Source organism: Toxotes jaculatrix, chromosome 13, assembly GCF_017976425.1.
Source record: "Toxotes jaculatrix isolate fToxJac2 chromosome 13, fToxJac2.pri, whole genome shotgun sequence".
NCBI classification, from domain to species: Eukaryota; Metazoa; Chordata; class Actinopteri; family Toxotidae; genus Toxotes; species Toxotes jaculatrix.
In genome coordinates this window covers 185,026-197,500 of record NC_054406.1, presented here as the reverse complement: position 1 = coordinate 197,500, position 12,475 = coordinate 185,026, and the positions used below count along the sequence as shown (strand labels likewise).

Here is a 12,475-nt window from a genome sequence, read left to right as displayed (position 1 = left end):
GAGAACACTGAAGAACTGTGAGGACTGAGCTACAGCAAAGACCACAGAGCAGAACAGTGACAGTAACACAACTCTGCCACAGAGCAACATCTGCTCCCTGCACCACAGACTGAACTCTGTCAGCAGGAAGAACCCTTAACAACAGCAGATGAACCCTAAAGAAAACTAGAAGCGTCTCATTAGAGAACATCTGAACAGTCAAACAGTCAGAATCCTACATAATGATTAATGAAAGGAACACAGAACAGAAGCAGAGACCCTGGAACAACAGAGGAACCCTGCAGAACCGCAGAGCTCCACGACGTCTCAGGAACACTGAGCGGTTCACGGCACCACACCGACGGCCGGAGCTTCCACGACACTAATGATGAACTAATATCTACACAGGAGCTCGGCTAACAACTAAAACACAGCCAACAAACAGCTGGACAGAAACAGCTAGACAGAAACAGCTGGACAGAAGCAGCTGGACAGATGTCTCACTTCTCTCTGCATTCTACAGTTTACCTGAATTCGGGGAACCAGAGGACGCCTGTTCACAGTCTGAAACACACACACACACCATCATGGAGACAGCTCTTAACTGATAGCTGATTGGCTGTGGACTGTGTGGCGGTGTACTGCATGCTGGGTAAACTTACTGACACTTGTCCGGACAGCATGCTGGGGCTCATGGGAGATGTGACAGAAATGGACGGACCGACTTTCTGAGAGTCAAAGGAACTGGAACCTGAACACAGAAAAACGTCCTTAGCTTATAGAACAAAGAACGGACAAACTGTGTCTCTGTGGCGTCTCTGTGTCTCCGTGCTGGTTTGTGTGTCTGTGGTGTCTCTGTGTCGTCTCTGTGGTGTCTCTGTGGTCTCTCTGTGCTGGTTCGTCTTGTTGTGTAAAACACTCACTGGAGTCCAGTTGGACGTGGGCGCCGTCTCCTGCTCTGGAAACATCTCTGAGAACAGAAATCACAAACAGTCTGTTAACTTTACGTTCTAACACAACAGAACTTGAGGTTCTCTGCAGAGCATCAGAACTGATCCAGATGTTTGAACCTCTGCGGGGCTGAGTCAGTCAAACGCATTCGTGTCTGTAACATAACCCCGTGTGACCTTTGACCCACCCGATGGGCCGAGACACGACCAGCTCCACCTGTGGTTCTGGTTTGGACTCCAGGATGATGTTATAAACTTCATTAAACGTGGCTCCCTGAAGAACCCGACCGTTCCACTCCAGAACCTGATCACCTGAACCACAGAAGAAGAAGAAGAAGAAGACGGATCATGTCGCATGTGATTGGCTGTAATTAACATGTGATGCGCTCAAAGTTTTCTCTCTCAGGACCGGTACCACGAAGCCGGATCATCCTTGTCGATCACCATGGTAACCGGGGTAGACAACAGTCCAATTACTGACCAATCAGATGACAGGAAATAATCATTACTATCATCATGAATCATCAGAAGTGATCAGGAATCAAGGCAGCAGGTTTCCACCGATCTATCAACTGACTGACTGACTGATTGATTGATTGATTGATTGATCACAGCTGCTCTTTATTCACTCTGCTGTTAACTCTTTTGTCCCTGTCAGGCTCCTGTTCCACTGATGTGGTTGGTAAGTAGTTGAGCTGTTGACAGAATCATTTCTAATCCAGAGCCATCCGTGGTTAACTCGGTTAACATGGTGATCTACTCCGGTTGCCATGGTGATCCTCCTCCTGCCCCTCCCTCAATTCTGCGGAGCTACAGTAACTCACTAATCTGCAGTCAGGTGTGTTTACCTGGTCTCAGGTGTCCCACGGTGTCAGCCAGACTTCCTCTCTTCACCTTGGTGATGAACGCACAGAGACGACCAGACTCTGTCATCTTCCCTCCGACAACCTGAAAACAGACAGCCCATGAGCAAGGCACTGAAGTTAGCACGGAGGTCAGAGGAAGAAGAAGAAGAAGAGCTCGTCACCTTGAGTCCCAGCAGCGCTCCCGTATCCGCGGGAACCGTCCCATCTTTCATTCTCTTGTTCAGCAGAATTCGACCAATCAGGCGTTCGCCATCCTTGGACGGTTGCCATGTGACTGGTTGCTGAGGAGTCACAGTGGTAAATATGTGGTTGCTTAGCAACAACAATGACAACAAGCAACAACAGTTCAGTCCAATCAGCTGTTGAATCTTTGTGCTTTAATGTTCCTGAGACACAGAAAACCTCAGACAGTTTGAGGATTCAACGAAATGATGTAAACGATGAAGACGTATTTCAGATTCTGCACTCGTCCTCTGACGGTCTCTGTGGTCTGACCAGGTGAACAGCGGCTGCAGGTGGAGGCACCTGAACGAGCCTGTGATGAGCACATCAGATCCGCAGCTGAAGGAATCGCACCTTTCATACCAACCAGCTCAGTGGGTCAGTGATTTGATCGGACTTGACCTTTGACCTGGAAACAGATCGCCAGTCACCTCAGGTAGAAAGGTTTGAAATGTTTCTGGAGACTCAAACTTTCTTTCTGAAGAACCACTGACCCCCACACACACACACACACACACACAGGTGAAGGAGCTGAGGAGGAGAAACCAGACCAGAGAACCTGAGACCTGAGGCTTTCAGACGCTGACAGCAGAAGAAGAGAACAAGATGACAAAGGAGAAACAAGAAGCTGATTGGCCCGGTGATCAGGTGACATGCAGTGCTGGCTCCTGATTGGCCCTGTCAGCTGTGACATCATCATTCACGGAAGGAGAACAAAGTAGAACCTCATTATCCTCAGTGGCACCCGTTCTTCGTTCAGCGTGGTGCTGCTGCAGGTGTCGACACCCAAATCCTTCACCAATCAGCCTCCTCCTCCGACCCACGCGCCCCACCCACCTTACTGTGCTGCAGCTGCTCTGATTTGCTCAGAGAGGCTGGCAGCTAAAAAGGTGTCTCCTCATTGGCCGGTTTCTGTTTCCCCTCCTGCTGTCACCTGGTAGGCTGGGGTGTGGGATGGGTGGGGAGGGGGTTTAGACTGATGGGTAAATTGGGAGGGGGGGGGCTTAGTCCTACCATAGACATGGGCGCAGGCTCGCCGTGCCAGGAACCATGATCCCACCATTGGCTGTCCATGTCTCCTAGCAACCAGACATCCAGGAGGAGAGAGAGCAGAGGTCACAGGTCAAACATGATTAAAAGCAGAGAGTTCAGGTGAAACAGTCTGTGGAGCGACAGTCGACCTGCACGATGAGATTCCAGAAAACGAGGCTCACCCTAAACAACGTATGTCAGAGCGAGCAACTCGAGGTTTCACTCTGATTCCGACCCAAAGCAAACACGCCGGGAGCGGCCATGTTGGCGAGCTGCGACGCAACAAGTGTCCTGAGAGTAAAATCCAAACGACTGCATCACACAAAGCGGCTGAAAGCACTGGACCTCTGACAGAGCGACACGCGGCCGACACTAAACAACCGGGGGAGGGGCTGTGAACGCTGGCGGGGGTCGGAACCTTCTACCACACAGAGTCTCAACATGTCGCCTGTAATCCGTCTTTACACACAGAGATCCACTGTGTTAAAGCAGCTTTAAACACACACACACACTTCAGTACTCACAGGTCTGTCTGAACGCCATGAAGGAGGAGGAGTAGGATTCAGCAGAGGAAGAGGAAGAAGAGGAGAAGGTGAGGCTGCAGCTCCTTTCTCTCCTCCTCCTCGCGGTGTGTGTGAGTGCCTGTTGCCCTGAGCTCTGCCTGCAGGCTGCAGAGCCGTTCATGCCTGGCTGTAATGGATGGAGTCAGAACGTTGAGTCCATCTCTCTGCCTACGATTTTACCGTTAGCTTGTTAGAGAGCTAGCTTCCCTCTCGCTGCAGACGCGGCCGACAGCTCGCAGAGTTAGCCTGCACTTAGCTTCCCTGAGCTGCTGCAGTTCAGAGCTCGGCACCTTCAACCCCGTCCCTTTCCTCCCACCTTTCTACCAAACCCCAGCCACAGAAATCCAACAGATCCTAAAGTGATCCAGCAGTTCGAGAAATCCTCAGACCTCCAGATCACCATCTATTCCTATGTGCCCACTGAGAGTCTGAGGCAGGCTGGTAATCCACACTCTTTTAATCCAATTGAACAGAAGCAGAGACGGTGGTTCTGTGGCAGCCACACAGAGGTGTTCTGCTCCAATCAGACTATCACACCAGTTCTCCAGGAGCCTGTGAGGTTCCTCTGGGCCTGGACGGGTCAGGCTGAGATTCTGATGAAGGCCGTCCTGGTTCTTGTTTATGACCAGGTGTGTTCAGGGTGGCGGCGGCAGAGACTCTGAGCTGCTCCGTCACCTCCAGTCCTGAGAGGAGGAGCCAAGAACTTCTGAGCCAGTCAGAGTTCATAATCTCTGAGCAGGTGACTCCTGGTCCAATGAGATTAACCTGTCAGAAAGTCACCTGATTTCCTGAGAGATGACCTGCAGCAACTGCAACACAGTCAGCAACTTCGTCTGCAACATACCATAACAAAACACAGCAGACCCCTTCTCATTCTGTGAAACTTCCTCAGCTGCTCAAAGGTTTCACAACTGAAACTGTGAGTCACCACTTCCAGCACAGCTATGTCCAATACGGTGACGGACCGACTGCGAGGCTGAGCAGGGACTTATGGGTAATGTAAGCAGGGCAGCCCGACAGAACGCAGAACTTCTTTCAGTTGTTCCACTGTGATCTTTCAGCGTGTTTGGTTCTCTGAGTTCTAGAGGAAACCCTCTGGTGTCTGTTAGAGGAAGTGCAGGATAAAAGTGCTCACACTGAGTGAACACAGAGTTCAGCTGTAAGAAGATTATCACACTGAGCTAATTACTGTCAGAGAGAGAGAGAACACAAACTCTGTGTCTCTCTCTCATTGTGTCTACGGTCACTCTGCTTTTCCTGTTTCTACTCACCTGCTCTCACACTGAGGAACGTGTTCTGCTAACGTTCTACCTTTAAACCCCTTCAAAGCCGAAACACTCGTTTCAGGAAGGCAGAGAAAGATCTGCACAGGCGACTGAAGGAAACTGAATCTAATGCGATTATGTTCCATCGAACATCGTCAGAAGCTGTTCAGGAGCATTTAAACATATTTCACTCTGTAATTTCAGAAGGAGAAACCTGCACCGCAGACACCTGCACTCAGTCCCTCAGTCCTACAGATGCAGCAGCGACACCATCGACACCTGAGCACCTTATTTGCTGTGGATTAGAGTCAAACGCTCCACAGAAAGTTACGAAATGAACCTTTAAAATATTTTACCATCTGTCCAACATCCAAAGCCCTCTCCACCTCAGGAAGACCAACAGAATGTGTCAAAAGCTCTGGTAAATATCAGTAAGTGAACTGTGCATCTGGCTGAGTTAAAGATGAAGATGAAGGCTCATGCAGGCGGCACGGCCTTTAGCTCGCAGGTAGAATGTAGCCACTCACTGTCAGGCTCATCACAGCTGGTGTACTCAGGTGTGGTCACTAGCTCCTCCTCAGAGCTGCTGAAGCTACCAATCACATGCATCTTCCCTGTCCTCCGCCCTCTCTGCGCCATGCTCTCATTAGCTGCCTTCCTCTTGTGGGCGGAGCTTGGGTCCAGCTGTTGCTGCAGTAATGGGCTGCGGCGGGGAGAAGTGGGGCTGACTTGATTCGATGCCCGGTCCACAGAGAATGACCTCTGACCTCCGGATCTGACCAATCCCTGAGGCCGATTCTGACGGAGAGCTGAGAGGAAGAAGAAGGTAAGGCACTGATGGTTCTACTCTCTGTACTGAAGCAAGGCACGGCAGGTTGTTAGTTGTATTCCTACCTGTGTGTCTCAGGGTGAGGTGGTCTGGCTCGGAGGTTGCCAGGGAGACATCGCTGTGGCGGCGTTGGTGGCGGACCCTGCCGACTTGAGCCAACATCCTCATGGCCTCCTCGCTCGGCTGCGGCTTCACCGGGTAACGAGCCAAGTTTGGGTCACTACGGTAACGGGCCTGAAACTCTTCCTCCTGTCGCCGCTGCAGCTCACGCTCATCCAGAACCTGGTCCAGAGGGTGGTCCTGGTCCAAGAGAAGAGACAGAGACAACATCATCATCAGAGACCAGTCCCCTGTGTGTCCCCGTCACAGAAACGACACAAAGAATGAACTCAACAGGAAAACAAAGTGTAAAACTGTAAATAAAGTTATTTGTAGTTTCTTGTTTGGTGAACTTGTTTCACTGTTGCTTCAGCAGCATTAAGCACCTGTTTCCTACCTGTTGGATCAGACTCACCTGTGAGTGCCAGCGGCCTCGTCCATCTCTGATCGGTCTCTTCCGGCTCCACAGATCCTCTTCCCTGTTGCCACGGCGGCCGTGTGGCGAGCGAGCGTGGCGGTCCAGACCGAGATCAGAGGGCGAGCGAGGCATCCCGCCCCCCCAACCATCATAGTACAACCCCGAGGGGCTCCGACTCCTGTCAATCACACAGAATGAACCAATCACAGAGGAGGAGAAACCTGTGCGACTCCTGTCGAGAAGCAGGAGACACGAGAAACACAAAGAAAAGATGGACAACAAACTTCAGTCCATCAAAGACAAGACAAACTCTGCTTCTTACAGTTTGTCCTTCAGCTGCCGGAGGTTTGAAGCTTCACATCGACTCAGCACACGACACATTCAACCTGCACACGCTCACACACGCTCAGCAGGTTTATAACTCATGTCTGGATCATAACTGAAGCTCCGCCCCCAATCTCACCCTCCTCCCCCTCCTTCTCAGATCACACACACACACTCACCTGTAGACATGCTGTAAAAAACTAAAAATCCCACTAAGAACGTAAAAAACTTTGCAACAGTTTGTTTTTTCAGAGGGAACCTGTTCAGTCACCTTTAACCCACAACAGGAAATGACATCACTCTGTGTGTGTGCATGTTGTTAGCCTGTTAGCTTCTGTTAGCCTGCTGTGTGTTAGTGTGCTGCTGTATTTAGCAGCAGTGCTAAGCCTCTGTGAATTGCAGGATTATTAATCTGTTAATCTGATTACAGTGGAGTGTGTGTGTGTGTGTGTGTGTGTGTGTGTGTGAGTGTGTGAGTGTGTGTGTGTGTGTGTGTGTGTGTTGGGTGGGGCGGGGGGGTCACACACTCTAATTAACAACAAACCAAACTAATTATTAATCTGTCTGACAGTAAAGGACCAGTGTGAAGCTGCGTCATCGTTTCTCAGGACAAAGGTCGATGTGGACGACAAGTCCCACTGAAACCAGTTTAAACCATTTAAACCCTATATGTCAAAGTCGAGGCCCGCGGGCCACATCCGGCCCGCAAAAGAATTTTCTATGGCCCCCGGGATGATATTTGATTAGTATTAGAACTGGCCCGCTGGCCGTAGCCGACCGCTGCCGTTTTGCGTGCGCCAATACATTACCCACAATGCAACGGTAGCGAACAGACTCACTGCAGTGCTAGCCTGGTTGTCATGACTACCAAAACTCTTCGCGCTATTGCAGTGCAGCAAGCGGGCATCGTTTTAATTATCCATCAGCAGTCAGAGCAGATGTCGACTTTCAGCTACGCCCCCCCCCCCCCCCCCCCCCCCCTAAAAAATGGCTAAACGGAAGGTGGACGCTTGAAATTACTAACAGAGCCATAAGACAATATTGCTTTATTCATTTAATGTACAGGACATGTGATTTCTCTTTAAAGTAAGTTTGTTTATGTCTATGTGCCTGTTGAAAATGTTTTCACTGGAAATTACTGACAGAGCCATAAAAAATACTGTCCTGTTTGTGTTTGTGCTGTTAGCTCCACGGGTTCTCTTCATGTCGGACTTCATGTCATGTGACCTGAGCTCTGATAAAACATGATGCTGATACTAACACTGACCGCTCTGTGGCTCCATTGCTCAGGGGCCCCGTGGCCCCCGGAGACCCCTGCACTGGTGGGTGTGGAACCCCGTGTGAGGTGTGGTTGACAGACAGCAGCAGCGAGTTGGAGTGAAAGTCTCCAGAGCGAGTGAGGATCTCCTGCTTCGTCCTGCAGACGTTACAGACCCACATCACCTGAAACGCAGACGTACAGAGACACATTCATTTATTTCATTCATTCATTCATTCATCCATCCATCCAAAGAGATTCACGTTGATTTGATTTCACCTGAAATGTGACGTCACCTTCACAACATCCACGTTAGAGAAAACAGACTCTGAGCCAGTAACAGGAAGAACTGCTACTGTGAAGACCAGTGGCTCCATCTAGTGTTCAAACACAGAAACTGCAGGAGCTGCGGAGCCGCAGGCTTCATCCTCACATATTGTCAGTGTCACGTTACATGATTTCATTCATACATCTGATGTGGATTAAAGGTGATCATTCATTTCACTGACTGTAACATATTAAAAGTTTTAGGTGTGAGTTGGACCCACAGTCCTCAGTGTGGGAGGTTTGACGTGGACCCACACAAATCTGAGCCTGTCCTCGGACCCTGGGGACATTCTAAACAAACCAAGACAAATGCAAACTGATGGAAGTCTGTGGAGGATCTGACGGACTCGAAGCTGGTTCTGGTCTGATGCAGTTAACACCTCAGCCAGGTGAGACTGTGCTCTCCTCTCATTGGTTAGAGGAGTCCAGGTGAGTTCTTCCTGGTATCTGGGACATTTGAAAGGTTTGCACAGACAGCTCTCAGTCCATCAGAGTCATTTCACACTGACCTTATTGGCTCTCAGAGGGACACGCCCCCCACAGCGGGCGCAGAAGCGGCTCTGACAGTAGCAGCAGGCCCGCCCACAGCCGTCAGCGAACTTCGTCTTGCGACAGATGCCACAGGTTGGAGACTCCGCCCTCGTGGTCTGAGCTGCCTGAGGCTCCTGCCCCAGCTTCTTTACCTGGTCCTTATACATCTCAAACTGCTGATGTAACTTCCTGTGTGGACAGAGGGAGGGGACAGAGCTTAGACAGATGGATGGATGGACAGACAGGAAACGGTTGGTGGTCCAGCAGCTCATCAGCAGCAGGAGACTCTGAGCCAAACTAACATTACTGCTAGCAATTTGAAGGTTGGTTTTCAAGAGTACGTTCAATGAAGCTACAAAACAAATATGACGCTTTGGACTGTCTCCGCTGGTCATGTGACCCCTGCTCTGCAGGTTAAGGCGGCCCACCAACAGTCTGCTGCCTCCAAAACTACTGAACTTCACCTGAATCACGTGCAGAGACACTGCAGGATGTGAACAGGACGCGAGTGTCTCTGCAACTTCCTGTCGGAAACTGTCTGTCTGACTGCGACCACCTGATCTGCAGGTGAGCAGCAGTTCACCTCCAACGAGCCTAACGTCTACGTGGATCCGAGTTCGGTTCTGATCCTACACGGAACTCTGACCTCACAGGAACATCAGAGAACATCACATCTTTTCATCCAATGAGCTGAGGCTGCTTTTTACTCACATCTGTGAACCGTCGTCAGTCGGACTTTTAACCTGTAGAACTTCGGACACATTGGTGGCAACGTTATTGACCAACTGACTGAAGCCCGAGAACAGATTCCACCTGTCCAGGTAACACAGACAATCAACTGACAGGAAGTAAGCGGCTTCACTGGGCGGGGGCAGGTTGCGGGGGCGGGCAATTTGTAATACAGGAAGTAATTGACTGAGGTTGTCAGTTTGGGAAACAGGAAGTAGTTCAGGACAGGACAGGTGAACTCAGGGAAACGCTGTTGAGACTGTAGCACTTACGAGGCTGATGAAGGTTTCACTTCCTCCTGATCCCTGGAGACACCAACACGATGATGATGACAATGATGATGATGATGATGATGAAATTAAATAAAAATGATGTCAGAACAGAAACAAATGTGAAAACTGAAACATCACAGAACTGAAAACGAGCTGCGAACATTCGTCAGAGTCCGTGTTTGCCGTCACACCACTGACGTCAGTCTGTAAGCATTTCAGTCACGTGACTCAGGCGACGACAGACTCCGCGGCGTGCTACGCCACAGGAAACACACTTCTAACAGGAGGGAAATATGTAGACGGAGGAACAGTCTTCGGCACGTCATGTGTCTGTGCAGTGGAGGGAGTCCAGCAGTTCGTTAGCTACAGTCAACACATGGCAGATGCCTGCGTTCTAACCGAGAGCTGACGAATTCACTGAAAGCACAGATGCCCCAATTTTCCTTCTGCACTTAAACACAGCACATATTTCTGAGTACCCAAAATTACACACAGATCTTGAACGCATCTGTAAATCTTATTTTGCATCTGTAGATCATGTGATGCACGTCTGTGCTGCAGTCTCTCTCCATAAGCAGCTCTTATTTTGAAAAAGTCAAAACTCAACATAAATAAATTTAAAGAAGAAAAAAAAAACAATCAGAAATAAAACGTAAAAATAAAATCACACAGACAAACATCACATGATCAACCTTCATAGGGCTGAACACCTGGCCACGCCCACAACCAGTGATGTCACAGCACCCAGGGCCTGGTCAGTGGGCCACTGTGCCCCCCCCCCCCCCCCCCCCCCACACACACACACACACACACACACACACACACACACACACACTCACACAGGAAACGACATCAGCCTTCAAAATAAAAGCCAGATTAAGGCGAGTTCCCTGTTGAACCTGACAGATTGAAACCAGCGGGGCTGTAGCTGTGTGTCCTTCTCAGATCAGTCACAGGAGACAGGTTACTCCCCAAAGTTCTTTTACTGTGAAAGTTTAACGACAGGAAGCTGATCATCTTGTACATTTACTGAAGCGGGATTTTGAATGCAGTATTTTTAAAGTGTGGTACTTTTACTGAAGTGGAGGATCTGAGCACTTCCGTCACCGCACGAGCGACAGCGAGATTTGTAGTTTTTAAAACCTTTATTTTAGTAGGCTGCTCTCCTGGCGTCATTTCCTGTTTTACAGTATCAGATCGATAATTCTGATTAGTCCATCAATCAGCAGCTCTGACCTGCAGGCAGCAGCTTTTTCTCTCAGTCTGAAAATATGTCCAAATTAACTTTCTTCATTGATTTGTGCTCGTGCTGATGACCTCCATGATCAGTTGGTGATTATTGATAACCCCACCGCCTTACTTGAGCGTGCTCTGCTCCTTCTCCTCCTCCTTCTTCTGTCTCTCCATCACGGACAGGATGATGCTCCGCTCTTCCTCCGTCAGGTGGCTCAGGTCTGGCAGTTCCAGCCCCGGCCCCGGCCCCGGCCCGGCCCCGGCGGGCGGTGCAGGTCCTGCCGTGCCAGACATGCTGACAGTGAGCCGCTGAAAGAGAGGGACGCGCTCAGTCAGTCAATAACAATAAAAGATGATGATGATGGTGATGATGAAGGCCACAGAACCGCAGGGCGTTCACATTATTTTGTCCACCTTCAGGTGGATTCAGCGGCTCTGTGCGGAACTCTGTGGCCGCAATGAAGTCTCAAGGAGCGGACACCGCATCCGCAGAAGAGCCGCTCCTCCTGCACCTTCACCCGCCTTCAGATCATCCATCCATCCACCTGTTCATCCATCCATCCATCCACCTCTCACCGACAGATGCAGCGGCGTCCTCTCGCCTGTTTATTCCGCAGTCATGTCGCCTGCTCCGGGGTTTAGTGGCGGCGGCAGCGGTCGGTTCCCCGTCCCGGCGGCGGTTCTCATTCTCCGGTCCTCCCCGGCGATCAGGCCTGCTGATGGCGCGGAGTCCAGCTGCAGTCCGTCGGTTCTTCGCGGTGATAACAGACGCAGCAGCAGCGGAGGAGACGAGGACGGGAAAATAAATAAATCCTCCATAGGCTGAGGGGGAGGGGCCGGAGGGCGGGGCCACGGCGTGACGGCGTTACGCACAACAAAGATCAGCTGGTCATGGGAGGGTGGGGGAGGAGGGGTGGGGGGCAGGTGAGTCTGCTGAGGATCTAAACACACTAACAGACTGCAGCCAGATACACACACTGATATACAATCCATCCATCAATCCATCCATCAATCACTGCAGTGATGACCTCATCCAGGAAACACTCGTTTCTTCGCTGATTTAGGATCAGATATTAAATCAGACACAAGATTAAAGAGGCGGAAGTACTCACATCCTTTAACCACATACTCCTTCAAAATAAAAAGCCTTTCAGTTAATCAAAGTACAAAGCGGAAGTGATCAGGTGAAATATTGATTTTCCAACAGGAAAATCCGCCCGTACGCACCTGATTAAGGACACGCCCACGGGTTGTCACATGACATTTCCTCTCGATGATTCGTCACGTAAACGATTCTTTTACAAAACCCGGAACTTTATTAACACTGCTCAGTGCACAGTCACAGCTCAGCAGCTGGCATTTCACACCATCATCATCCTGGTCTCTGCCAGGTGTGGTAGAACAGGTCTGCAGTGTTGCTATGACAACTGACACTACAACACACACACAATCCAAACTGTTCACACACGTTGCAGTGGGAAACAAACGCCTCCTTCAGCACACATGAAAGCACCAAGTGACGATGATGAAGACAAACCTCAGTCCCTGCAGCTTCATCAGAGCCACGCTGAGGAGCTG

At 50.2% G+C, this 12,475-nt stretch overlaps 1 protein-coding gene across 6 annotated transcripts in view; it reads right to left on the bottom strand.

Annotated features, from left to right (window-relative positions):
* Positions 1–11,732, bottom strand: part of LOC121191662 (regulating synaptic membrane exocytosis protein 2-like) — a 26,492-nt gene extending 14,760 nt beyond the window's left edge. For 3 of the 6 annotated variants that reach the window (XM_041052938.1, XM_041052944.1, XM_041052939.1), the window contains exons 1-16: positions 11,474–11,732; positions 11,025–11,206; positions 9,665–9,697; positions 9,375–9,476; positions 8,642–8,852; positions 7,815–7,990; positions 6,221–6,401; positions 5,772–6,006; positions 5,405–5,686; positions 3,032–3,096; positions 1,957–2,076; positions 1,778–1,877; positions 1,118–1,241; positions 903–949; positions 642–730; positions 508–543 (exon numbers count right to left, since the gene is read on the bottom strand). In XM_041052938.1, coding sequence (XP_040908872.1) covers positions 508–543; positions 642–730; positions 903–949; positions 1,118–1,241; positions 1,778–1,877; positions 1,957–2,076; positions 3,032–3,096; positions 5,405–5,686; positions 5,772–6,006; positions 6,221–6,401; positions 7,815–7,990; positions 8,642–8,852; positions 9,375–9,476; positions 9,665–9,697; positions 11,025–11,191 — 1,968 coding nt within the window. In that variant the 5' untranslated portion in view covers positions 11,192–11,206; positions 11,474–11,732. The remainder of the gene's footprint in view (positions 1–507; positions 544–641; positions 731–902; positions 950–1,117; positions 1,242–1,777; positions 1,878–1,956; positions 2,077–3,031; positions 3,097–5,404; positions 5,687–5,771; positions 6,007–6,220; positions 6,402–7,814; positions 7,991–8,641; positions 8,853–9,374; positions 9,477–9,664; positions 9,698–11,024; positions 11,207–11,473) is intronic. The other 3 variants (XM_041052940.1, XM_041052941.1, XM_041052942.1) reach the window with 3 other exon arrangements.
* Positions 11,733–12,475: the final 743 nt, after the last annotated feature.